The 24,179-nt window shown below is 65.1% G+C and overlaps 1 protein-coding gene and 1 long non-coding RNA gene across 4 annotated transcripts in view; one reads left to right on the forward strand and one right to left on the reverse strand.

Moving 5' to 3' along the window:
• Positions 1 to 303: 303 nt before the first annotated feature.
• The window catches only part of TBC1D16 (TBC1 domain family member 16), a 57,965-nt gene continuing 34,089 nt past the window's right edge, over positions 304 to 24,179 (reverse strand). Inside the window, exons 4-13 of one of the 3 annotated variants that reach the window (XM_045835900.1) lie at positions 14,361 to 14,396; positions 14,235 to 14,327; positions 13,144 to 13,291; positions 12,120 to 12,287; positions 11,494 to 11,642; positions 10,905 to 11,039; positions 10,025 to 10,211; positions 8,104 to 8,283; positions 5,577 to 5,723; positions 304 to 5,159 (exon numbers count right to left, since the gene is read on the reverse strand). In XM_045835900.1, coding sequence (XP_045691856.1) covers positions 4,911 to 5,159; positions 5,577 to 5,723; positions 8,104 to 8,283; positions 10,025 to 10,211; positions 10,905 to 11,039; positions 11,494 to 11,642; positions 12,120 to 12,287; positions 13,144 to 13,291; positions 14,235 to 14,327; positions 14,361 to 14,396 — 1,492 coding nt within the window. In that variant the 3' untranslated portion in view covers positions 304 to 4,910. Of the gene's footprint in view, positions 5,160 to 5,576; positions 5,724 to 8,103; positions 8,284 to 10,024; positions 10,212 to 10,904; positions 11,040 to 11,493; positions 11,643 to 12,119; positions 12,288 to 13,143; positions 13,292 to 14,234; positions 14,397 to 24,179 lie in introns of all 3 variants that reach the window. The other 2 variants (XM_045835899.1, XM_045835898.1) reach the window with 2 other exon arrangements.
• LOC123816759 lies at positions 18,261 to 23,096 on the forward strand. The gene is made up of 3 exons (XR_006785344.1): positions 18,261 to 18,332; positions 22,561 to 22,675; positions 22,796 to 23,096. It is a non-coding gene; the product is annotated as an uncharacterized LOC123816759 (long non-coding RNA).

The following is a 24,179-nucleotide window of genomic DNA, read 5'->3' on the forward strand; positions in this document are numbered from 1 at the left end:
ATTCTCCGTCCACGCCTCCATGGCGGGGGCACTGGGCCTCACCCCCACCCCGGCCCTCCAAGCCAAGTGCCCGGGGGCTCCACAGGCCAGGCTTCTACCTGCCAGGGGCCAGCCCTGCCGGCTCCCCAGTCCCCGAGGACCCCTGCCCCCCACCAGTTCCATTCGCTCCCCCACCCACCCACCCACCCAGGAACTACAGCCCTGGCTCTCCCAGGGGGTCCTCTTTGCCCGGCACCAGAGCCTGCTGGGTCCTGACCCGACGGACCCGCCAGGTGGTCTCCCGGAGGCCCCAGAACACATGTCTGCTTTTAACATTTTTTATTCTCTTTGCGGTGGGACCCGTGAGGGCCGGAAGCATGGCCGGGCCGCGGCCAGCGGGGGTCACGGTGTCTGGCCGGGGCCTGGGGCAGGGCCCAACCGGCAGGTGGTCGTGCTTACAAATGAAACACACAGAAGGAATCGCTCACCACAGACACGGGCAACGTCTTGGTGGTGGTGGAACTGTCACGAAACTGCCCCTCAGACAGCACGGGCTTGTCCTCTTTGAGCGAGACGCAGGAGAGGAGACGGCCACACGACTTGATCTTGCTTCGAGCCTGAACCTTCTCAGGAAAAGCCCCGGAGGCCGGCCGCCTGCCTGCGGTCTGCGGGCCCCGCCCTCCCCTGCCCCCCCCTCCCCTGGAGGCCCAGGGAACCAGAGCCCGGCCCAGGTGGTCCTCACACCGCGGACGAGCCCGGATCACACACGCTGAATCCCTGCTCCGGAGCCCTGGGGGCCGTGTTCACACCGACACGCACCTGGCGTGGCGCCGAGGTCAGGGCTCGTGGTCGATTTTTCTTCGTGGCCGGGAGTGGGGTGGCAAAGGGTGAACGTGGCACAGGACAGGGGTGCAGAGAGGCACCTCGCAGAAGGGAGCTCTTGAGCCCTGAGCAGGACACCTTTCTTGGTCAAGGTCGCTGAAGGCCAAGGTCAGTGGTCTCTTCCCTGAGTGGCAGGTGAGGTCCCAGGGGCCAGGTAAGCCTCCTGCAGCTTTCACCCGGAGTCCCCGTGGCCGTCTCCTGAGGGGGGAGTCCCCGCCCCCTCCACGGGCAAAGGAACTGAGGCTCGGGTGGTGGCGGGTCAGGCACAGGGAGGGGTGGGGGCAGGGCCGGAACCGGGTTCCTGACCCCCGGGGAAGTGTCGTCCTGAAACACAGTGCTGCGTGGCCCCTACGGGGGGCGGGGGGGTGCCCTGCAGCTCCGCAACTTTGTGGGGGAGGGGGAGCTGCTAGTTCCGGTGTGTCCCTCCGAGCAGGGACAGATGCTCTCGCTGGTAGGGACTCTGTGCTGCCTGGACAAGACGCACGGGGCTAACTGCCCCCGCGCTGACTGGTCCCCAGGGTGTCCGGGGGACGTGGCCAGCCTCAGGCTGGACCAGTGGGCTCCTTCGCTGTGGCCCTGGCACAGCCCAAAGGCCACTCTGGGCGAGCCTCTGGCCCAGGCTGCACCCCGAAACCAGGTGCCCCGGGGTCCTCTCCAGCCTCCCTGCAGGGGGAGGGGAGGTGGGGTGGAGGGAGAGGTTCCCCATGAGCACCGCTGGGGGGCAGGTTCCCGTCACCCAGGGGGCCGCCCCTCAAGTTACTCCTCCCAAACCGGGGCTGAGGAGAGAGCCTGGGGGAACCTCCAAACACCGAGGGTGCCCCCCTCCTGCCCCGCCACGCTCCAGCCGTGGCCCCACTTCCTGCGTCCGCCCGTCGAAGGCTGGCGTGGGGCCACCGCTGCCAGCCACGGCCCTGCAGCCCGGGGAAGCCCATGTTCCAGGCCCTGCACGTTCGTCCCGTCCAGCCGCCCGTCCCCGAGGGGCCTCGGGCGGGGCTCCTACGGAAAACTCCGAGGACACGTGGTCGGGGTCTTGGGTTCAGACACCGCCACCCTGAGGCACGTGGCCACGCGGGCCAGCACGGGGCTGCCCCTCCCCCTGCAGGCGTGGGCCGGCCCCTCCCTGCCCAGTCCGCCCTCCCCAACGGGCTCGGGACGACTCCCAGGGCTGCCGGTTCCGGTTCTCCCCGGCTGGACTTGGGCCCGAAACCTCGGGTGAGTATGCACGGTCCCCTCCCCAGCCCAGATCCCCGAGCGCCCACAGGACCCCAACCCCACCACCTGTGTGTGCGTCCTCCACCCCAAGGGGCCCGGCTTCCTCCTCCCCTCCCAGGCTGGGCCCCTCCCAGCCAGCAGCCACGCATCAGCGGCGCCCCGGAGGCCTGGGGACACCCGCGGCGTCGGCACCGACACCAGCGCGGGGGGACTTAGGCATGTGCTTGCACACACGCCAGCCAACAGCACTAAGTGTCATTTTAAAAAATGGGTTAAATAAGCAGCATCGTGGAGAGCCGCGGCGCGGGCTGATTACGCCGCCGCCCGCACGTGCGGGCGCTGGCGAGGCCGGGCGGCTAATGACTGAATTATCACCCTGATGCGTGCGCGGCCGGGAACGGTGCTGGGCGGCAGCTGCCTCGGGCTTTCGGCTGCTTTTCTCTAATTGCATCCAGACGACGGCATCCTGGCGGGCGGGCCTTCCCCGGCCCACGCAGCCAGGGCATCCGAGCTCCCGGCTGCTCTGAGAGGTGGCCCCCCTTCCCCCCGGGGCCCATAGAGGGTCGAGGTGGCACTCGGTACTGGATCTTGGGGAGCTGTGGGGCGAGGGGCCGGGAGATGCGGGATAAAAGCTTTGTGCCAGGACTCTCCAGACGAGGGGATCCCTGCACAATCCCCCCACCACCAGCAGCCCAAAGGCACAAGGTATTGATTGCACGGCAACGCAGGACCCTCAGCCCGGGGTCGGAGGGCAGCCTCTTCCTCTCCAGGGGGAGTCCTGCCTCCTCAGACGAAGAAGGGACGGTCCAAAATCGTGACTTGGGTCACCACCTCCTGATATCGGCGAGGCTGTATCGACCGCCCGGGTCCTCCGCCCTTCCCGAATCCCCAGGCTTGCTGGGTCACCACACGGCCCCTCTCACTACGGAAACAGATGGTCTGTTCCCACCCCTTGTGACTCGCTTTGGCCAGGGGCATGGCAGCCGGCGTGGCTTCTGCCGAGGCTCGGAAAGGCCCGCGCCTCTGCCTCGGCCCAAGGTAGCCTGCAGGACAGGTGCGGAGACACGGAGCAGAGCCGGGTCTGACCTGGACTCTGGCGGGCACCCCTCCGGGGCTCCACAGCAGGCTGACCCCCGACACGGCAGCTAGCCCAGCCCAGACCTGAATGGCCCAGCCCAGCCCGCGGGCCGCAGACGCGGGTGGCAGACAGGTGCATGCAGAGCGAGGCCTCCAGGCCCTGGGGCCGCTCAGCAGCGCGGCTGTGGCCCAGGGGAGCTGAGGCCCCAGTGGTGAGGACGTAGTTTCCAGGGGAAACACTACAAGGGTGGTGCCTGGTTGGTGTCATCCAACTCCACCATGAATCGGGGGCCGTGTGGAACAGCGGCAAAGTGGAGGGCCACCCCCACCCAGTCAGGACCCCTGCCGCCAGATCAGCATGGTCAGCACCCCAGGATCTGGGCATGGGTGGGGACCCACGGTGGTCTCCCCAAAAGGCTCTTGGGTGAAGGGACCAGGAACTTGGAAGGACTGGTCCCCTTGCCTGGGGGCTCACGTGGGCTCACGTCACAGAGTCAGAGGAGAGGAGGCTGCTCTCCCCCTTCCTGCTGGAACCTTCCCCCTTCCTGCTGGAATGCTGGCTGGGAAGCTCTCAGGTGCAGCTGTGGCCCCATGACCTCACGTCACGGCGCCTCCTCCCCAGAAGAGGGGCTGGAGGGTTCGGGCGCCCTTGCTCCCAGCTGTCCAGGAAGCGGTGTTCCGTGCACGTGGCCTGGCCTGCCTTGGTCCGCCCACGTCCCAGCCTCATGGAGGAGGGATGGCCAGCTGGGAGGGCCCGCCTCCTCCCCTGGAGTGGAGGGTCCCGGACTGCGGTCCCTCCTGCATCCCACCACCTCGCCACCTCCAAGTGCCTCTGTCCTGGTCCGTCTGCGACTACACTAACCCTGGCCCCCAACAAGCTGATTCTCTCGAGGGCTCTGCACACGCGCGTGTACACACACCCTCGCCCATCCGCGCCCCCCCCCCCCACAGTTTGCCACATTTGGTGAAGTTGACCTTAACATCGAAGAACCTCACGTAGAAACTCCTCAGCTTGGGAGGAAGCCAGCATCACCAACGCCTCTTGGCTCAGCTCATGGGCAGGTGGCTTGCTTCACAAACCAGGGTGTCCAATGTTTGCACGGACAGTGTGCGTGGAAGCCCCCAGCTTCTCATCCCCCCCCCCACAGACCACACCTCCCTATCCTGAAACCAGTCGGTCATTTTTCCTGTGGGGGCAGGTGTCGTCACATTGGGGCTGCCGCCGCCGCTGGACAAGCTGCGGGAAGCAGCTGGCTGGTGCAGGGAGCCAGGCCTGGCCGAGAGGGGTGTCCAGCTCGCCCCGATGTATCTGGGCCTGGAGGGGACCCCTCTCCTGTGCTGCTGCATCCGCGGGCGCTGGTGGGTGAACCGGACCCGCTTTTCCTGTCCCTGCCGGGCAGCGCCCCACATCTGTGTGTGAACAGGGCCGGGGGACACCCTGGGCCTCGCTGGGGTGCATCGGAGGAGGGCGCCACGAGGAGCCAGCCGCCACGTCTCCGGGCGGAGGGGCTGTGCGTTCCGGTCCCACTGTTTCTCGGGAGCCGGCTCTTCTCTGGGTGGCTGTCGGGACTTCCTTCTCTCGCCTCCGGACTCTGCTTCCGCCGTCATAATATGAAAGTGTCCCCCTCACGTCGCTCGAAGGTGTTCTCCTCACGTTTCGACCATCCCCCGTCCCATCCACGCCCATCCCCACCCCCTCCCACATGCTTGGGACCCGCGGTGAGGTCCCCTGAATCCTCGTCCGGCGCCAGGGGCCCGACCTATCTGCGGAAGCCAAAGCCTTCCCGGGGCGTCTTCGGGCCCTTCTTGCATTCCCCGGGGGCCTTGGGCGAGGGCGGCTCCACTGTGCCCCCGTAGGGACAGCCCTCCGACCCCGGGTGGTGGCCCGTGCACTCCACGGCGGGTATGTAGCCGCTGTCCCACATGCCGGGCCCGCACAGCTTACACAGGTCGTGCAGGCTGCAGGGGACCCGGGGCAGGAGGCGGAACTGGTAGAGCAAACTCCTCGCCTGCGGACAGAGGGGACCGGGGACGGGCCATGAGGAGAGGGAGGGGACAGCCAGCGGCCCGAGAGCACGCGCAGCCAGGGCTCCCACCCGCGGGCGCGCCGGGCTCCCCTCAGCCTGCCTCTGCCTTCCTGGCTCTGGGCTGCGTGTGGGGTGCCCCACGGCGGGGAAAGCGTCTAACGCCCCGGGTCATCTGTTCAGTCCCGCGGGGAGTGAGGCTCTAGGGGCACGGCCACGTGGGCGATGGTGCTGAGGAACCCGCAGGCTGGCCCAGGCCGCGGCCACGGGTGCTGATGGCCGGGCCCAGGTGGGGAGCTCCCTGCACCTGGGGCCTGCGGTCTAGGTGGGGCCTGCGGGGAGGCGGGGCTCTGTAACTTGGGGGCGGGGCCTGTCGGGGCGGGGGCGGGGCCAGCCGCTGACCTTGCGGAGCACCAGCTCCCCGTTCATGTGCATGGCCAGGTTTCCGAAGTGCAGGAGCATCTGGTCGGTGGCCAGCTGCTGCTCGATGACGTCGTCCCCGTAGATGGCCACGATGGCCACGCAGATGAAGAGGTGGAAGTAGTCCGTCTGAGGGGCGGGGATGGGGGGGTTCAGGTCGGGCCCCTGACCTGGCCGGGCGGGGGGGGGGCCCTGGCTGCAGGCGGGGGCCGAGTGCGGGGGTGCAGGCGGGGCCACACGCCCCAGTCTGTCCTCAGTTCCCCGGCCTGCAAGGGCCAGCGCCAGGGCCCGTGACGGTCAGCACCCACAGGCCGCCGTGACACCCAAGGAGGGGACGACATTGGCCCTGGCCTCCCACGGGTTTCTGGGACACTCCTGGGCGGCCCTGTGGGTGCTCGCTGTCTGGGGAGCACAGAACACCCTTCCTCTGAAGGCGGGCGGGTGCGCGTTTGGACGTAGGTGACAGTCTTCAGCCACAGCGGGTGCAGAGGCCGGGTGACCGCACGCTCCAGGAGCCGGGGCAACGAGCCAGCGAGAAGGGGCCTGTGGCGGCCACCCACCGAAACCCCGGGCTGATCCCCCCACCCCCTCGACGACTCTCAGGCTCGCTGCTGAGAAAGGGGGAGAAGGTCCTCATGGAGCGAGCCCGCAGCCCCCTGCTGGTCCCCCCCCCACTCTGAGGAGTGGCAATGCCGGCCAACTGCAGGAAGCCTGCACTTGATCTTGACCCCGGTGCATCCTGCCTGCTCCACGGCCCGGACGCTCTGCGGGCGTGTGGACTTTGATTCCAGCGCGTTTCCGGGAGCAGAGGAAGGACGAGGAGCTCCGGGAAGCCTGTGTTTAGTCTCCCGGTGCCGACCGCCCAGGGACCCACACTCGGCCAGGTGGAGCCCGCGGTGCGGGCGGGCTGTCGTCACGGCCGCAGACGCCCCACGAGCCCTGGAGAGCTCCCCCCACCCCCGGCGGCCGGCCCGTCCCCGGAACTGCCCGCCACGGTCTCCTGTGGGCTCAGATCGCGCCTCCTGCGGCTGCGTGAACTCCGGTGGGCGGGGGAAGACGGCAGGGGGTTCCAGGAAGGGGGGTGCCGGCCCCTCTCAGAGAGGACGGTCGGTGGGGCGGAAAGGGGGCCACTCGCCCTCAATCCGGCTGGACACCAGGGCAGGACTAGCTGCGGGCCTGGGGCACGGCCCCGGGTGGTCTAGCCCCGGAGGCCGGCGAGCAGCACAGGCTCAGCACCGAGCTGTTCTGTCTCCGGGGTCACTGCCTAAATGGTTAAAGACACTGCCCATGGTGACACCCGCCCCCCGTCCCTGGAGCTCGCCCCTGATGAAGCAGCAGCGTGCCCCCACTACCCTAATGGATCCGAGAGAGGAGGCAATGTGGCTAAATTTTGTCTCAAGTCGGACAATGATGTGAACTTGAATTGTGGACCTCAAGCCAAGAGAGATGTCCCGGGGGGTGGGGGGGTGGGTGGTTGGGGGGGCTCCCCCAGGAATTTTTACCGGACGACAGTGAGGAAGTTTCAGTGAGAAACGGCCCCGCCTCTTGGGCGGAGCTCAGGGTTTACTGGTAACATCAGCCCAAACGTGATGCACCGCGGGGGGCCGTGTTGCGGGCCGAGAGGCCGTGCAGACCAGGAGTGATCAGGGGAAACACGTGGTGGGTCTGGACCGCCCCAGCCGGTGCCCGTCCTGACGGGGTGGGGGGGGACATCCCCCTGAACCTGCGGGTGGAGCTGGCGGACACCCCACCCGTCCCTGCGGGTGGTGGAGTCCAAGCTGCGAGGGCGGCCGCAGTGGGGGCGGGGCGCGCAGAGAGGGTGCAGCCCCCTCCCGATGCGTCAGGCGTCAAACCCGTTCCGTGTTAAAGGCTGACGGATGGGAAGGGACTCGCCTCTCCTCCAGCATCGTCAGCTCGTCGCTCGTTTGGGCGTTAAAGCCGTGTGACAGGGTCAGCACTGGGCTCCCGGGGGACTTGCCGGGGAGACATTGAGCGCCGAGGGCGTCCCGGGGAAATCGCCCTGACTGCGTGGGGGTGGGGGGGCGGCGGGCCCTGGGCACTCTGGCGGGGAAGCAGGGCTGCCGCGGGTTCTCTCCCAGCCGTCCCGAGGGCAGAAGGTGGGCGGGCACCTGCTCCGGCCCGCGGACGCCAGCCTCCCGGGCTGCGGGGGTGGGCCTGCCTGGCCCCCGGAAATGTCCTTCACGCTGATTGGATGTGACAGCGGCGAGCTGCGCGCCGGAAGGCAGTAATGAGGGCGGCCAGCGGGTGGCTCGCCTCAGTGTCAGCTCCTTGGGAGGCGAGCTGCAGGTCTGCAGCCAGCGCGGCGGGGCGGAGGGGGGGCGGCAGCAGTGTGAGGGGCCCACCTGGGGCTTTCAGCGGACGGGGACCCCCCGAGGAGGTGCACGGTTACGCTGGCCCCCGGCCTCCCTCGGAAGGCGGGGCGAGGCATGGCGACGCCCACTCCGGGGCCCGGTCCTGGCCGCCCCTCCCCTCGGCGGCGCCCCCTCACCTGGTAGTGGGCCCAGCAGGCCTCCCAGACGCGCAGCGCCTCGGCCTCGGGGAACTCGCGCTTGAAGCAGAGCAGCAGCCAGCGGTGGCAGAAGAGCATCTGCAGGCCGTCCTCGCCCAGCGAGGCCAGGTGCTGGTAGAAGCGCGGGTGCATCAGCCGCAGCAGCTCCCGCAGGTACAGCTGCGGTGAAGCAGACCCATCCGGTCAGCCCCGAGGCCGGGGCCGCTGCCCCCGGGGCCCTCCTCGGGCCGCCCCGCCCCGGAACACCGCCCAAGTGAGTGCTGAGCACCGGGCCACGCGGGGCGGTGTGTCTACACCTGCTCACTTCGAACCCACGCCCGTCTTTACCGGTTTGCCCCGGATTGGAGACCGCTGTGCCGGGGGGCCGTGCTATGGCCCAGGTGGACGGTGGGCCGACAAGAGCTCTCTGCTGGGAAGACCCCCAGGCTGCAGCCACCCTGGGGGGGGGGCTGATTCTGACACCCCCTCCTTCCTGGGAACCCAGGGCCCAACCGCCTTCCACTCAGACCTTGAAGTCCCCTCATCCCCTGGGGCTGACACAGAGCAGAGCCCCAGCACACGCCAGTCCTGCACTTGAGGTCCGCACCCCGTGACGTGGGACGCGATTGTGGCTGGCTGCAGCAGCGTCTGGCTGGGGCCGCTGACCTCGCCAGCGCCACTGGAAAACCAGTCTCCAGCGGGTAACGTGTCACAGGGCCACGTGCTTTCCGAGTGCATTGGGGGCCAGTGGTGTCAGACCTGTAACTGGCTCCCCAGGTACCACGGAAACCTGACCTCACGTGAAGCGGAGAGGGGAGCCCGCCGGGCCAGCGTCAAGGGCTCTCGGGATCACAGCAGCAGGGCTTGGGGGCGGGGCTCAGTGACTCACTGGCCCCTCCCACACAGGCAGCCCCTCTTCCCTCTCCTTGGAGACAGGACCCGGCCTGCGGGTCCATCCCCACTGGGCACTTTCTCCAACTTGGGGCCCACGGCAGGGTCCGGCCCGAAAATGTGGCGGAGCCCTCCTCACACAGGCGCCCCCGAGCCCCCACCCAGGTGCCCTCGCCATCCCGTCCACACCCCCCTGCTCCTGGCCACCCTGGCTCAGACCCTCTGCTGTGTCCTCCTCTCCCAGCCGCAGAGTTCAGTGGCCCCAGCGGGCCTTGGCGGGACGAGCTCCTTGCCAGGACGCCGAGTCCCACTGCTCGTGACACCCGTGGCCCAATGTGACCTGGCACGCAGGGCCCCTGCCCAGGACACACTGGGCAGCCAAGTCTCGGCCGCGTCCGGGGCCTGACCCCTGCGCAGTGGAGTCGACCTGCCCACCTGCCTTACTCCCCATCCGTATCCCCCACCCAACCCCCTCCGGCTCCCAGCACCCTCCCTTCCCTGTCCGCTCTCTCCACAACTGGGGAGCCGAGGCCGTACCCCAGTGCCTGCCAGCGGCCGGGACTTGGAACCCTCAGGTGCCTTCTCGGGCTTCGCCTGCCCCCCGCCCCCAGCATTCAGCGCTGCCTGGCCTGTGCGGGTCACAGGAGGCCGTGGAGCAAAGGGCACTGCCCGGGCTCTGCAGGGAAGGCCGGTGCCCTTGGGAGGGAGTGTGTGACCACTGTCCAGTGGGCCTCCGGGTGGCTTCAGGAGCCCTGGGGACCCGGGGCTGGGCTGCCGCGTGCAGGAGGCGAGAGCCACCAGGGAGGGCCCGGTGCCGCCCAGCCTCTGGGCCTGCTGGGAGTGCGGGGTGGGGGTGAGAGCAGGCACCCTGGGACCGGGGAGCAGCACACGGCTCTTCCCCAGAGGCCCCGGGCTAAGTCCCTGCACCCCATCGATGGCACCCGCCCCCGGCTTTCCTGCGGACCCACAGCAGCCAGGCCGCACACAGCCGCCAAGACCACCCCACCCACGTCCCCAAAGGCAGCCTCACCAGCTGCTTCTCCATGTCCTCATCCCGAGGGGAGCTGACGAAGATCGTGTTCTGCATCAGGCCCACGAAGCACCAGAAGGTGTCCGATTCGTCCAGGACCTCGGCCAGGATGGGCGCCACCAGGTCCGACATGCCCTGGGAGTAGCCGATGGCCGGGTTGTACACCGCGTAGTTCAACAGGATCCTCCTGGCGGCGCAGCCCAGAGAGCAGGTGGTCCGTGAGGGTGACCACGACACACCCACCCTCGCTGTCCTGACAGTGGCATGTTGCCTGGGGCCCACAGAACCCCGGGCTGGAGACCCCAGGCTGCCCGAACCCCTGTCCTTTGCCTCGACCCCAGGGGCACCGTCTCCAAGCCTCAGGAAGGGTAATGGCCTGCAATTAGCCACTCACCGACCTTGAGTGAGTGGGGGGGAGGCAGGGAGAGCGTGGGACTGATTTCCTTAATGGTTGGCTGCCTGTGACAAAGGGGGGGTCGGCAGGCACATTTTTATGGGCTGCTAATTTTGTGCAATTATTTGTCAGGCAGCAGCAGAATGTCAGAGATGCCAGCCCCCAGTGGTGTGGCTTTATCGCCCGGAGGACCACCCACTGGGAGACACTCAGGCAGGCTCTGCCCTAGTTCTTGTGACCCAAGCAAGGCCCGGGTGGACGCCCAGGGGGTGGTGGCTTTGCCGGCACCCTTGGGAGAGACCTGCGGGCTTCCCCGGGACACTATGGCCGCAGGGGGTTGGGAGAAGCCGTCTAAAGTACCTAAAGATTTTCTGCTTCTGGGGTGACTGTGCGAACCCCCGCCTGGCCCAGGAGCTGCAGACTGCGCATCCTCTCCCAGAGGGTCACCCGAGGCCGGAGGGGTACGGGGTGGGGCGGGGGGCGCACCTCATGCGCTCCACGTTGGGATTGCCTTCGCCGCGGAAGAACTGGTTGCTGCGATCCGTCCGCACCACGTCCTTGTCCACGGTGAACTGCACGTTCCGCCAGAAGGCCTTGTGCTCCTCCGGGGCCATGGAGAGCCTGCGCCCGCCGCCGGCGCCCACCGGGGTCAGCGAGTGGCATGTGCACGCCCTCCCTCCCCACTGCTACCCTGGATGGGAACTGGGGACCCTCCCTTTGGTCTCACTGCTGACTCCAGGGGGTGGGTGGGAGTCCCCGAGGCGATGCCCAGCACCAGCTCGGCCCCAGGAGGGGAGCTGACCGCAGCCCAGGGACCTACCAGGCCCAGATGGACCTCAGCGGTCCTGGCTCCCGCAGGACCCCTGAGCTGCCGCCCCCCGTCCCCCCAGTGCCTGGCCAATTCTGCTGAAAAGAATGCTAAAACTGTGACATGTGAGCCAAAGGGGGCCTGGGCTAATGACGGCAATCACAGTCTGGGGAGAACATTCTGGAAAGAGACGGTGGGACCCATCGACGCTGACTTGCCCCTCCCGTCGCCTTTCCGAGGGCCCCTCCCCCGCGCTCGGGCGGCTACCTTTTCTGCTGGATCTCGGCGTACTCCCTCCGCTTCTGCGCCCGCAGCGCCTCTCGCTCCTCCGACGTGGACTCGGGGCTGTAATACCGCAGCAGGAAGGGCCAGACCTCCCCGCGGATGGACACATCAATGCCGCCGAAGAAAATGGCCTGGAGGAAGCGGCCACGGTTGGGGAGGGGCCGGCAGAGGGCGGCTCGGAGCGCCCCCAGAGCCCGGGAGGGCGGTGTTTCCGTGGCTGGGCTGCGCCTTCTGACAACTGATGCCTTGATTCGGCGGCCGCAATTTGCACTTGTTTGGAAGGGGAAAGAGCGGGCCCTCCATTCCCATACAGGACGCCGCCAGGCTCATTTCAATGTCAATGCCCCCCCGGGGTGGCGCTCGGGGAACGTGTGGTTCCCACGTCACGGCCTAATCCGCGGGTTTGGACGGGCTGCATTTCACCGCGCGCTCTTCCAGACGGGCGGAGGCGGGACGCCCGCACCCCGCGAAGGCGGAGGAGGCTGGGATTGCTACCTCGGGCGTGTAGCTCCGCAAGGGAGGGGACCAGCCCCGCCCCGCCCAGGTGGCCCCGCCCCACCGAGGTGGCCCCGCCCCCGGGCCCGGCTCCACCCTGCGGGCGGCCTCACCTTGCGCAGCTTGTACTCTTCCTCCACCTGGCCCAGCTCGTTCAGGTGGCGCAGCCAGGCGGAGACGTCCAGCCTGCGGTACATGCTCTCCTCGGGGTGCGTCTCGGAGGAGGGCAGTTTGGGGCGTCGGATGGAGAACTTCATGCACGTCTTCTCGTCGGCGACCTGCTGGACAGGGGGACAGGGGAGAGATGAGTGCGCAGCCCCGGGGGTCCAGGCCCGCGATGCTCTTGGGGTAGGGGGGCGCTGGGAAAGCCGCTCCCACTCTCCTGAAGGGAGAGAGGGGCCTCTCCCCTGCACGCAAACCCCTGGGTGGCAGCCGTCATCACACGCAATTAAAATGAAAATACCTTCATCGTCCACACGTTGCTTCCCCGGCCCCCGCCTGGCTCCCTGGCTGGCTGGCTCCCACCCACCGCCTGCCCCCGCCCCCCACTCTCCCTCGACCCCCAGCCGCAAAATGGAATTAATGCCTCGTTGGGCCCAACTTCCCTCTGTCTCTGCCGGAAGGGCCTGCAATAAATTACATGTGATTGGCCGCGTACAAAGGGGTCGCTGTTCGGCGGGCGGGGAGCCCGCCTGTCAGGCTGTCTCCACGGGCAGTCACGAATCCAGGGCAAAACTGCAGCTGACATTTAATTCAGAAATCAAAGGTTGTTCGGTGTGGGGAAAAGCCAGGCTACTGTAATAAGGGAAGCCAGCAGGAGGCTCGGTGGGAAGGAGGGGGGGTTTCCAGCCGGCCCCATTTCTAATAAGCACATACAGCATCTTAAACAAATAATTAAAGAGCGCTTATTACATTCGTACGGAGCCTGAGCAAAATATGGCGGGAAGCCTTGTCAAAACAGGACTTTGCGAGCGCAAGGCGCTGGCATTACCGGCAGCCCTGGGCACTTGTTTCCTACCCGGAGTGGCTGCCCGATCGGCTCCCGGCACCCTCGGGGGGTCGCAGCCCACCGCCAGGCCTCGGGACGGAGCAGGGAGCGGGGACCCTGCCGGAGGTGGGCGGGGCCTCGGCGGCTACCTGGTCCCGGAGGCGGGTCTCGGCGCAGTACTTCCACTGCTGGAACACGTCCGCCAGCTTGTCCAGGCCGCCGCGGTGGAAGTGGAGCACCTTGTACTGACTCTCCCGGCTGGCGACCACCAGCTGGCCGCTGGTGCAGGCCTCGTCGCTGAGCGGCCATCGCGGGGTGGGGGGGGGCGGGGGGAGGAGGAGGAGGGATGGAAGTGTAAACACGGGCTTTTATTTCCAAGTCTAATCAGAGGCCACTATCACCGACCTCCTCGGAGGCAGGAAACAGGAAGTCCCTGTGGCGTTTGGCTGCTGGCCCGAGAGGGGGACCGAGTTCGGGCCCGCAGAGGCCAGCACCCCTTTGCTGACGAAGGCAAAACAGCTCGCTCCCTGCTGGGGAGGCAGGGACGCAGGGCTGGCCTCGTTAGCTCCCCAGGGGGCCAGCCCGAGAGGTCTCCTGTGCGGCCCCTTCTCGGGAGTGGGGGGTGGGGCAGGGCGGATTCTGTCCGCGCAATCAGATGTTGAATCCAGGTGGGCGGCAGGCAGGCAGCCAACCTCCTCCCGGGCTCCCTCCAGCAGGCCTGGGTGGCCCCCTGGGGGACCTCCTGGGAAATCACCGCCAGCCAGGGCCACCGGCTGACCTTGGCAGCCCTGCCCTGAGAGGCCCGAGTGTGGCTCTGGGTCTGCGAACCCTCTGGGGTGACACTCCCGCTTCTGCTGAAGGTCTGTGCTTGGTGCCATCTTGTGGCCGGGCCGCCCTACCTCTCAGGAGGGATCTGAGGTGGCTCCTGGGCGGGACAGTCACAGGGACATCACAGAAGAAAGGGCGCCTCCCTCCAGAAAGCCCAGAGCAGCTGGGTGGGAGGTGGGGGCAGCCTGAAGCTACCACCACGTGGGCTGGTCCCCCCACCCCTCGCGCCAGGGTCCCAAACAAAAGCTGGCCATCACCACCCTGACGGCGGATGGACGAGTTTGGGAGCCACCCCGACCCACTTCCTGTGTGGCTGCCGCCGTGGGTCCCGCGGCTGATGACATCATGATGCCAGCACCGCCCCCAGGGCCACCGCCCCCAGGCCCGCCTGCCGCGGACCGCTGGCTCTCACCTGAAGAAAAGGCGCAGGGAGCGCATGTGCCCCAGGTCCACGCGGAACACGCCGCAGATCTGCTCCAGGGCGCGCGCCCGCTGCGGCTCGTCCCAGCGCGGCGCCTGCAGGAGGCCGCTGCGGTCCGGGAACTGCAGGTGGGCGTCCACGCTGGAGGGGGAGCTGGGGGAGCAGGTTGTGGGATGGCCACCTGTCTCTCTGGCCTCGCGGCCCAGGGGGAGGGACAGGGAGGGCGTGAGGGGGCCGTTTAAACACACCCGCCAGGCTCAGGCGCTCACAGACACGGCCAGACACTCGCGAATGAACGCGTACAAATCACACCCAGCGGCGTGTGGTCCAATCCCGTTCTGCCTTATGACAATAAGCTCATACTGACCAGTCTTTGCTGTGTGACCTTAGGCAAGTTACCAAGCCTCTCTGAACCTTTGTTTCCCCCTTTGCAAAGTGAGGATAATAACTGGATTTTGTGTAGACTACAGGGCTGTGGAGTGGCCAGTGTGGCCCCCTGCCCTTGGGGCCTTTTCCTGCCCGTCCCAGACAGCACGGGGCTTCTGTGAGGGTGCCAGCTGGCTCCCTGTATCCCTGAAAAAGCACTGGTTCAGTTAAGAAATGTCTGGGTTATTAATATTATTCATGCTAATAGTGAACATGTATTAAACACACAGTATGGGCCTGGCCCTGAGTCAACCACTCTCATGTGCTGGGGTTGTCCTCACAATAACCGTAGGAAATGAATAGTGTTACCCCCCACCCCGACTGCACAAAACAGGAACCAAGGCCCAGAGAGGCTGAGGAACTTCCCCAAGGTCACACAGCCAGCAGGTGGTAGAGCTGGGATTTGAACCCCAGCTCTGTGGCCCATGCCCTCACCAGCATTATCTTGTGGCTCCTAATTCTGAAGTTCAGCAACACAACCCCATTTATTCTGCATTAATCAGAAGATGCACGGATCCGTTCAGAGCCCCGGATGTAGCGTGCTTTATTACGCTGGTTTGGCCACACCACAGGCTGAGTGTGGTCTCTGGGGATTTCGTGAACCCCGGTCGGAGTGAAGGTGATCTCCCACCGGGGACGGCAGCCCAGCGTCTGAGGAGACAGGGCTGCTGTCCCCGTGCCTTGCTGTCCTGTCTCCGCCCAGAGCGGCAGTGCCGGAGGGGATGGACCCCAGGCCCCTCCGCCCCAGGCGGGCACCACGTCTCTGCATGAAGCTACGCCCGGGTCGCCTCAGCGCCGTCCCTCGAAACTCGGGGCCGTCCCGGCCGGCAGAGGCCGCCTATCTAGGGTCCCAGCAGCAGCTTCTGGAACAACACCAGGCCCAGTGCCCGGGCGGCTTTTCTTCCCGCCCTGCCTCGAGGCGTGGGCCCAGCCGCACCCCGAGGGCGCCAGGGCTGTCCGAGGAAAGAGACTGGGAGGTGGGGACAGGGAGTCGGGCGGGAAGGTCGGCAGATCAGCTGGACCACAGCGGCTGCAGGGCGAACTCGCCCCCAAAAGGCTGAGGGAGGGACTCGCCGCCTTCCCGCGGGGACCCTGCCCGGGCTTCTCTAGGGGATCACAGTGCAAAACGAGGCAAGCTGCAGGTCTGAGGACGGCCCCCCCGCCCGGCCGCGTCACACGGAGTTCCATGATCTGCTCGCTGCACGGCCAGGCCTCGGTGGCGGCCGGGGAGCCCGTGCTCAGCCTGTTTCCCGCCGGCCGGCCCGTGCTGGGCTCGCCTCCAAACCCAGCTGGAGAGGGGCCCTCAAAGGGTGGCATTATTTCCAGCCTCTCCCCCCAGCCCCCGCTCCCCACCACGCCGCGAGCACCCAGCACCACCCTGCAAGGCCGGCATGCCCTTCCCAGCGCGCTGTGTCCGTTCGCCCCCGGGGGGCAGGCCAAGGGTTCCAGAAACCGGATCTGGGACGGAGACTCCCTCGGACAGGCCTGGGCGAAAACCTCTGGTCTGCGGCCGTGGCCGGGGGGGACTGGTCCCTGGTCCCTGGTCCCTGGTCCCTGGTCCCTGGCAGGAAAGGAGCCCAGGAGAGACAGAGAGAGGGAGAGACGGAGAGACGGCCCCCCACACGCCTCCCTGCAGCAACTTGCCTCCAGGCAGAAGGCTGCTTAAGCCCTTTCCAGCTCCTTAGGGGGAAAGTATTTGCATGAATTAATTGACTGATGAATTCATTCAGGACACCGTGTTGGGGACCCGCGGCCCGGTTTCCGCAGGTTCTCCCCGGCGGGAGGCTGACGGCGCCTCCGTTGTCTGCTCCCAGGACCCGTCATGGCGGGCGGCTGCTCGGCCAGCTGGGCCATCTAGGAGGATGACCCGTGTGCCCCTCCGGACCGGCTGCCTCGGGGTCAGGGCCGTATCTTGGTGGCACCCGCACCCCCGGGCTCCTGGCACAGGCAGGTGTTCGAGACCCACGCCCGGGATGAAAACGTAAACTTCTGAGGATCTTGGAGTTAGAGGAAAAAAAACACAAGAAAATAAAACTTCAGGAAAATGGAAATATATGCAGTTTCAATTGTTTTTTATCTTTTTCCACATGTGGAGCGATTTGGTGTTAGAAATAGTCACATGTGCTGCATGCAATTTGGTGTGTTCATGAAATTATTATGTGTGGCGCATGGAAGTTAAAAGGATGGTTTATGTAAGGTAATAACTCCGGACGTGCTGCAAGAAAAATGCTTTGTAGTTAAAGCTAGAAGATGCAAAACTTAAAAACACGTCGTGTTTCCCGGTTTTTGTCCTCTTCTGAGGATCACCGAAACGCAACAACGGAAACAGAAGGGCAAGCCGGCACTGGTACGGGAGACGGAGCAGGCGAGTTCTCCCTCCCTCGGAACCGGAGCCCGGCCCAGCCTCGGGGACCAGAGCCAGCAGCAGAGTCCTTGCAACTCAACCAGGTCCAGCGTGCGGTCCGCCTGCGCGCTGGCGAATCCAGGCGGGCCGGGCGGTGGCTGTGGTGTGAGGGACATTCTGTGAGCCCCAGGGTGGCCTCGAGAAGCCGGCATCCAGAGACGCCGGGAGAGAGAGACTCAGCGGCCAGTCGGCACCGGAGCCCCTGCAGCCTGGACAGAGGCCGTCTCAGACCCTCCGCCCCCCTGCCCCCCGGCCCCCGGCCGCTCCAGGAGCCTGAGCAAGCATCCGGCAGAACAGCCTGACTTAGCCGAGCCCAACCAGCAGATCCGCCGGCAAATAAAAGTTGCTTTAAGCTGCAACATTTGAAGTTGCTTGTTACGCAGCAATAGATGCTGATACACGCAGGCAGTGTCTGCTTTCAGGGAAAGCTGGAAGAGGGGGAAGACACCTCCAAAATGACCGAGTTGTGGTTCTCAAGGTCAGAGAGACTTTGGGGCCAGATTTTAACATTTTCAAATAACTCAACATATCAATTCATTTTTCTTCGTCCTGAGACTTTTGAGTCAGCTGAACAACAAGCGGACAGAACTCCGGTGGCAAACCCCAGACCGCGGCCTCAATTAAATTAGCAATGGATTCGCTCATGCAAATGACTTCCCCCTGAGGAGCTGGACTGGGGCTCAAGCAGACTTCCTGCTGTCTCTCTGTCTCTCCCTCTCTCTGTCTGTCCTGAGCTCCTTTCCTGCCAGGGACCAGGGACCAGGGACCAGTCCTCCCGGCCACAGCCTCGGAACAGGGGTCTTCCAATCACAAGTCTGTCCGAGTGAGTCTCCGTCCTGGATCCGGTTTCTGGAACCCCTGGCCTGCCCACGGGGGCCCGTGAGCACACACAGTGTGCTGGGAAGGGTGTGCCGGTGTTGGAGGGTGGTGCTGGGTGCCCGAGGCATGGTGGGTGGGGGTTGGGGAGAGGGGATGGAAACAATGTCACCCTTTGGTGGCCCCTCATAACTGCCAGGACTTGGAAGCAGCCAAGATGCCCGTCTGCAGGCGAGCGGCGAGGCCAGCCACGGCACACCCGGACGACAGACTATCCTCGCTCAGCGCCGGAAGGAGCTGAGCCGCCAAGCCCCGAAAAGACTCGGGAGGAACTTTAAACGCGCACGCCCAGGTGAAGGAAGCCGGTCTGGGGAGGGTGCACACTCCGCCTGACGCTCTGGGAAAGGCGAAGCTGTGGGGTCAGGAAAGACCGGTGCCCTCAGGTGCGTGGGGGCTGGGAGGGGGAGCAGGTGCAGCGCAGAGGGTGCGTAGGGCCTGGAGACCCCCCTGTGTGCCCCTGCGGTGGTGGGGCCACGTCCCCCCGCATTTGTCCGCACCCACAGCACGCACAGCACCGGCCTGAGCCCGGTGCCGACCGGGAGCTCCGGGCGACAGTGCCGTGCGGATGAAGGTGTGTTCACTGCCGCGGACGCACCACCTGGGGGGTGGGGGGTGGGGGGAGGCTGTGCAGGTGTGGGGGCGGGGGGGGGCGTGGGAAGTCTGCGCCCTCGGCTCGGTTTTGCTGTGAACCCGAAACTGCTCCAAAAGAGCCAAGTCTGTTCAAAGAAAACAAAAGTGAAAGAACACAGAGACGGCAAGGATTGATGTCTTCAGTGTGAAAAAAGTATATGCGGCTCGAAGAGAGGAAGACGGGTGCCCGACAGAGAAAGGGACAAGGACAGGAAGAGCCCACCCCTGCAGACGAGACCCCAACAACCCGGGAGGCCTCCGCGTCCAGAAAAGGGCGACAGACGGAGCGGAAACCACGTACCACTTTGGGAGAGGCCCGTGACGCTGGCGGTGACTTTAAACATCACAAAAATCTCGAACCAAAGTGTCGCAGGTTCGATTCCCAGTCAGGGCACATGCCTGGGTTGTAGGCCACGACCCCCAGCAACCTCACATTGATGTTTCTCTCTCTCTCTTTCTCCCTCCCTTCCCTCTCTAAAAGTAAATAAATAAAATCTTTTTTAAAAAAAGGCTTAAAATGCTTCTTATACATTTTGACCCTTTACTTTCATGTCTAGGTATCAATCCCAGGAAAATAACCAAAGTTGTCCATGAAAAATACACAGGATTTGCTGCAGACAAAGCACCTGACACTCATCCACAATAACAATGGTCAGCAGGCGAGAAAGAAGGGAACCCCTCGACCTATAAAGGGCGCCCACGAACACGCTCCAGTTCCCACGTGCTCCGTGGGGGGGGGGCACTGAGCAGCTTCCCTCTGCGTCGGGAGGAGGCTAGGACGGCCGCCCTCCCCGTGGCGGCCCGCGATGAGCCCCGGAAGGCAAGAACAGGAAATGAGATGCGTGCTGGTGGGGGGAGAAGAGGTGAACCCGTCCCTCTGTAAACAGCACGATGTCACTGTGCACGGGAGAAACCCCAGGGAGCTCACAAGACGACCCCTGGAGCAAAAACATGCATGCAGCCAGACTGCAGGACCACAGGGTGATGTGCAAACCTCAGTGGTTACTTTAAAGGACTCACAGCACACAGGCGGGAAAAGTGATAAAATTTTTAAATTTCATTATGGCAGCAAAAAAAAAAAAAAACCCACATGAAATCCTTAGAAATAAGTGTGACATGTGACACTCAAGACCCTTCTATAGAGAAGCACAGTTCCTGGTGGAGACCAATGAAAGGGGGCCCAAGCGGACGGAGCCGGCACCGCGTCCCCGGAGCCCGGCGGCCGACGCCGGGAGCGGGGTGGTCTCGCCCAGAGTACCTGTGTATTCGACACAGTGTCCCCTCAGAATGCCGGCAGGCCTGGGGGCGGGGAGTCAAGACTGACCAGCGCACTCCAAAATTCATATGCGGATGAAAATTTCCCGGAGTAAGCAAAGCAAATCTTTTTAAAAAGGAGGAAAGTTGGAGGATGTGTACTTGATTTCGAGACATTATAAACCTCCAGTAACACGGCTGCTTGGTGTTGGTAAAAAAGGTAAGACTTTCAAGTCAATGGAACTGAACAGAGAGCCCAGAAATAGACTAATACGAACAGCTGGTTATGGACAAAGACACAGCGGAGAAAGGACGGTTTCCCGTGACGGTGTTCGAGGGACCGGGTGTCTGCGTGGGGGACAGCAGCCCTCCCCCCCACGTTCTACACAGAAATGACCTGGATCGCAGACCTCGATGGGATACAAATTCTGAAAGAACTCGTGAGCAAAAAAAACTTTTTGACCTTAGAAGAGGCCCAGGTTCCCTACAACACTGAAAGCGCAGACCCTGAAAGAAGTGATGAATGAACTAAGTAGGGAGAGGAAAACGCTCGTCTTGGAAACTGAACGGCGAGGAAACGAAGGTGGGGGAGCACGGCCGGGAGACGCCGACCCTCCCCACGTGCGCGCGCGCGCCCGGTAGCGGACGCGTGTCCGCGGAACGCGCGGGAGCCCCTCCCCTCCAACGGCGCTGTTAGACTGAGCTTTCTTAGGCGCAACGCCAAAAGCGTGATCCGGGAAAGGAGAAAACCGATCGGCTGGGTGATCTGGCCTTGGGGGAAATGAGAAACTCCTGTCCTCCGAAAGACGCCGGTAAGGAAACAGGAAGACGAGCCACGCACGGACCGGGAAAAGATGTTCGCAAAGCGCCTCTGGTGGGGAGTCTGCGTCCGGGACAGAGGAAGGACATTCCGATCTCAGCAGCAAGGAAACCAAGAACGCGATCTAAAAACCGGCGGCAGATTTGAAAAGAGGCTTCACCAAACCAGGTGGCGAACAGACATGACCTCACCGGGTGTGAGAGAAATGCAAGCGGGACCCACCCACCCTCCGCAGCGCACGGATATGTTACAAATACTACGATGCATTTCGATACATCCTACAGATACAGGAAGAGAGAAGGCCACGGGAAGACAGACAAGGGTGACACGCCCTTGGGTGTTTCAGTACCTGAAGCACAAATGACCCATCGGGCACGGATGGGGGGGTGTCTGCACCCTCAGCGCGGGGCACAGGCGGCTGGGCCCCGTCCCCGGCTGGTGTGGCTTCGGGGGTTCCCCACCTGGGCTGCGCCTCAGTCTGCATCCGTGCAAGGGGGTGCCGAGGGGAGGGGACATGAGCAGGACCGACCCGCTCAACCCGGCCATCGCCCTTGGCTACTGGACAGTCAGTCCCTGGAGGGACGTCCTGGGCCTTCCAACGCGCCCGTCACCCCCGTCACCCCTGGCACGTCAGGCTCCAGAGCGCCTGCTGCTCCCGACCCCAGCCACGCCTCGGCCCTCGGCTCTGGCGTGTCCCTCCGTCACCTCCCCTGCCCCCTCTGCTCTTACCTCTGGGCCCCGCCGAGCCCTCGGTGAGCGAGGGATCGGAGGACATGGGACTTCAGGGAGACCCTGTCCCAGCCCATGTTCCCTGCACCCTGACCCGGGGGACCTCTCCGGGCCTTGTTAAGCAGGAGAGGAGGATGGGGTGGGGCTGTGGCCTCCACTTCTGGGTCTCTGACTCCCGCCGACAGGGAGCGCCCCCCTTCCCAGGCCCCCCCACACCTCACCCCCACCCTGAGCCCTTCCCCAGCATCTGTGCTGCCAGCTGATGGGCACGCCCTCCCCGGGGAGGGAGGGTGCCACGGCCGTCTCTGGCCTCTCGCCCCGCAGGGACGCGGGTGGGTGAGGGGAGCATCTCACTTCTACCCTTAACTTCTGTCTGTGCGAGGGAGGTGATGGGCTCCACTTCCGGGACCTCCTCCGGCGCTCAAACCCCAGCCGTTTCTGAAACGCTACTAAGCTGACCCGTCCAAGTGCAACTGCAGGCGCGGCTGCCGGAATGAACGGCGCACGGGTGCGCGCACGCACGCAGAGCTGGACCAACCCTCCCGCTGGGCTGGACGCGGCCTGCTTCCCGAGGACCGTGGGGCGGAGGTCCGGGCGGGCTGGCTCTCCGAGCACCAGGGGCGCACGCAGTCAGTGAGCCCGGCCAGGGCGCTAAACCTGGGCCGTGGTGCCCCTTTCACCAACAGTGTGCGTGTTACACGCTTTCCGAGACCTCGAATGGAGTGGTCAGGGCAGAGGCCCCCAAGACTCCGTCATCCCAGCCCCTAAAACCTGCGGCTGCGGAGCTCGGAGGTGTCATCAGCCGCGGGTGCAGGCGGGCGGACGCGCGGAGCAGGACATAAATCACAGCTCTCCGCGCCTGCAGCCAGGCGCTGTGCCGAGCGGGGGTGGGGGGGGGACAGGGCCCCACCCGGCGATCGGCTCGGCCACACGTCCCTGACGCCGCGGGAGCTCGCACAGCGCTAATTATGGAAGGTGTAAATCACGGGAGGAAGAGAGCAGGCACATTATTCAGGTTTATTACCCACACAATTTAGGAAAAGATAACCAGGCCAGCTCCGGCTTCTCTGCCGCGCGGGGAGGGTGCGGGGTGGGCGAGAACGCCCCGCCTGCGGGAGGAGAGGGCCCTGCGTCCTCTAGGCGCTGTTTTTATTTTCACTTTTTTTCCTGCATCAAAGAGAACGACATTGTCGGATTTCTGAGTAGAAGGAAGAGCGGTTTTCCTTAAGCAGCTGGACTGCGTTCACGGGTCTCCGCGTGCCCACGGCACACGCGTCTCTAGCTGCTGAGCAGGTAGGTTCTGGCTGCCCCCGGAGGCCGCGGCTCTCCCCGCTTAACAAGATCACCGGCGCCATTCATTACGGGCTGGAGACTCTGACGGCAGGGATCATTTGTTTCTCTTTTTCCCTGAAGGCGTGTGCAAATATGCTTGGAGGCTGAGGGATGCCGCGCACGTCTAATAAATAAAGCAAAATAATTAATAGCACCGGCAGCCTAGAGACCACGCCTAGCTGCTGTGGGTCTGGGCCACGGAGAGCCCTCCGCTCCGCTCCACTCCCGGCCGACCGCGGCCTCCGACCGCCCCGCCGCCGAGAAGACCCCCGCTAAGAGAGCCGTCCGGACCCTGGGGGAGCCAGAGCCGACCTGCTCCTTCCCCCAGATGCCACAGGAATTCCACGGAGATACGAAGGGGTGTTTCTACAGCGAGGCGCTCTCCCTACCTGTGCGTGCCCGGCCCGTTCTCGGGTGGACCTGGGAGGTGTCATGGGACCAAGAAAAAGAATGAGGAGCAGCCCCCGTTTGGGCCAGAGCGGGCCCGGGACAGAGGCCGGCTCCCCCATGAGCTGCCCTGGCAGCTCCCTGGCCTGGCAGAGGAAGCTGGAGCCGGCAGGCGGGCGCGTGGTGGGTTCACACCTGCCCGCAACGCCCGGCTGAGGTTACCAACGCGGGGCTCCCCAGGGTCAGCCCCAACCCGGTGAGTGCTCTCCAGCCGGTCAGGTGAGCCTCCGGATGGGGAAGCAGCAACCTCAGCCCTGGAGGAGGAAGAGGCGGTTGGGCGGGCAGGGCGGAGAGGGGACGCCTGGGTGAGAGCGGCCGGTGGGCTCCCTGGGGGCGGACACAACGCACCGCCCCCCCCGGGGCTGTTTGGCGGGAGGCAGCGCGGCCTCGCGGGGGCCGGGTCGCCCGCCCACTGAAGAGGCGCCATGTTGCCCCGCGTGGTTTTTCTGCAGAAACACCTGGCGTGGACCACCAGCGCTGACCAGCTGCCCCACAGTCTGATGGGCCCCTGTCCCATGGGGGGGGGTTACCGGGAGCGGGGAGGGCCTCTGTCCTCCTCCACACGCCTTTTTGGGACCTTCACAGCCACCGAAAAGCCCGCCCTGTCTACAGCGCCAGCAGAGAGCGAGGCCAAGGGAGGGAACTAAGCAACTAGGAGCTGGATTTGTGGGGACCAGCACGGACTGGTGGGGACCGGCGGGGACCGCTGCGGATGGGTGGACGAGGCCCAGGTCCACTGTGGTTCCCTGCGAGTTTCTTACTGCCAAACACAGGACACCCTTGGATCTGCCTGACCCCGCCGTGGCTGCCAGCCCCTCCTGGCCCCCTCCGGCTCCCGAGTGGCCACCACTGGTGGCAGGTGCGTGGTTGTCGGGACCCCCGGGTCCCTGACATGACACGTCCCTCAGCTCTGCAGAAACAGAGTTGTCACCACCCAGGCTGGTGGCTTCCCAGTGTTCCCGGTGACGTTCCCCCTAGGCAGTTCAAAAATGGGATGAATGCTAATAATAATTTGACT

Source organism: Phyllostomus hastatus, unplaced genomic scaffold, assembly GCF_019186645.2.
Source record: "Phyllostomus hastatus isolate PE091 unplaced genomic scaffold, TTU_PhHast_1.1 phas_contig_210, whole genome shotgun sequence".
Taxonomy (NCBI): Eukaryota; Metazoa; Chordata; class Mammalia; order Chiroptera; family Phyllostomidae; genus Phyllostomus; species Phyllostomus hastatus.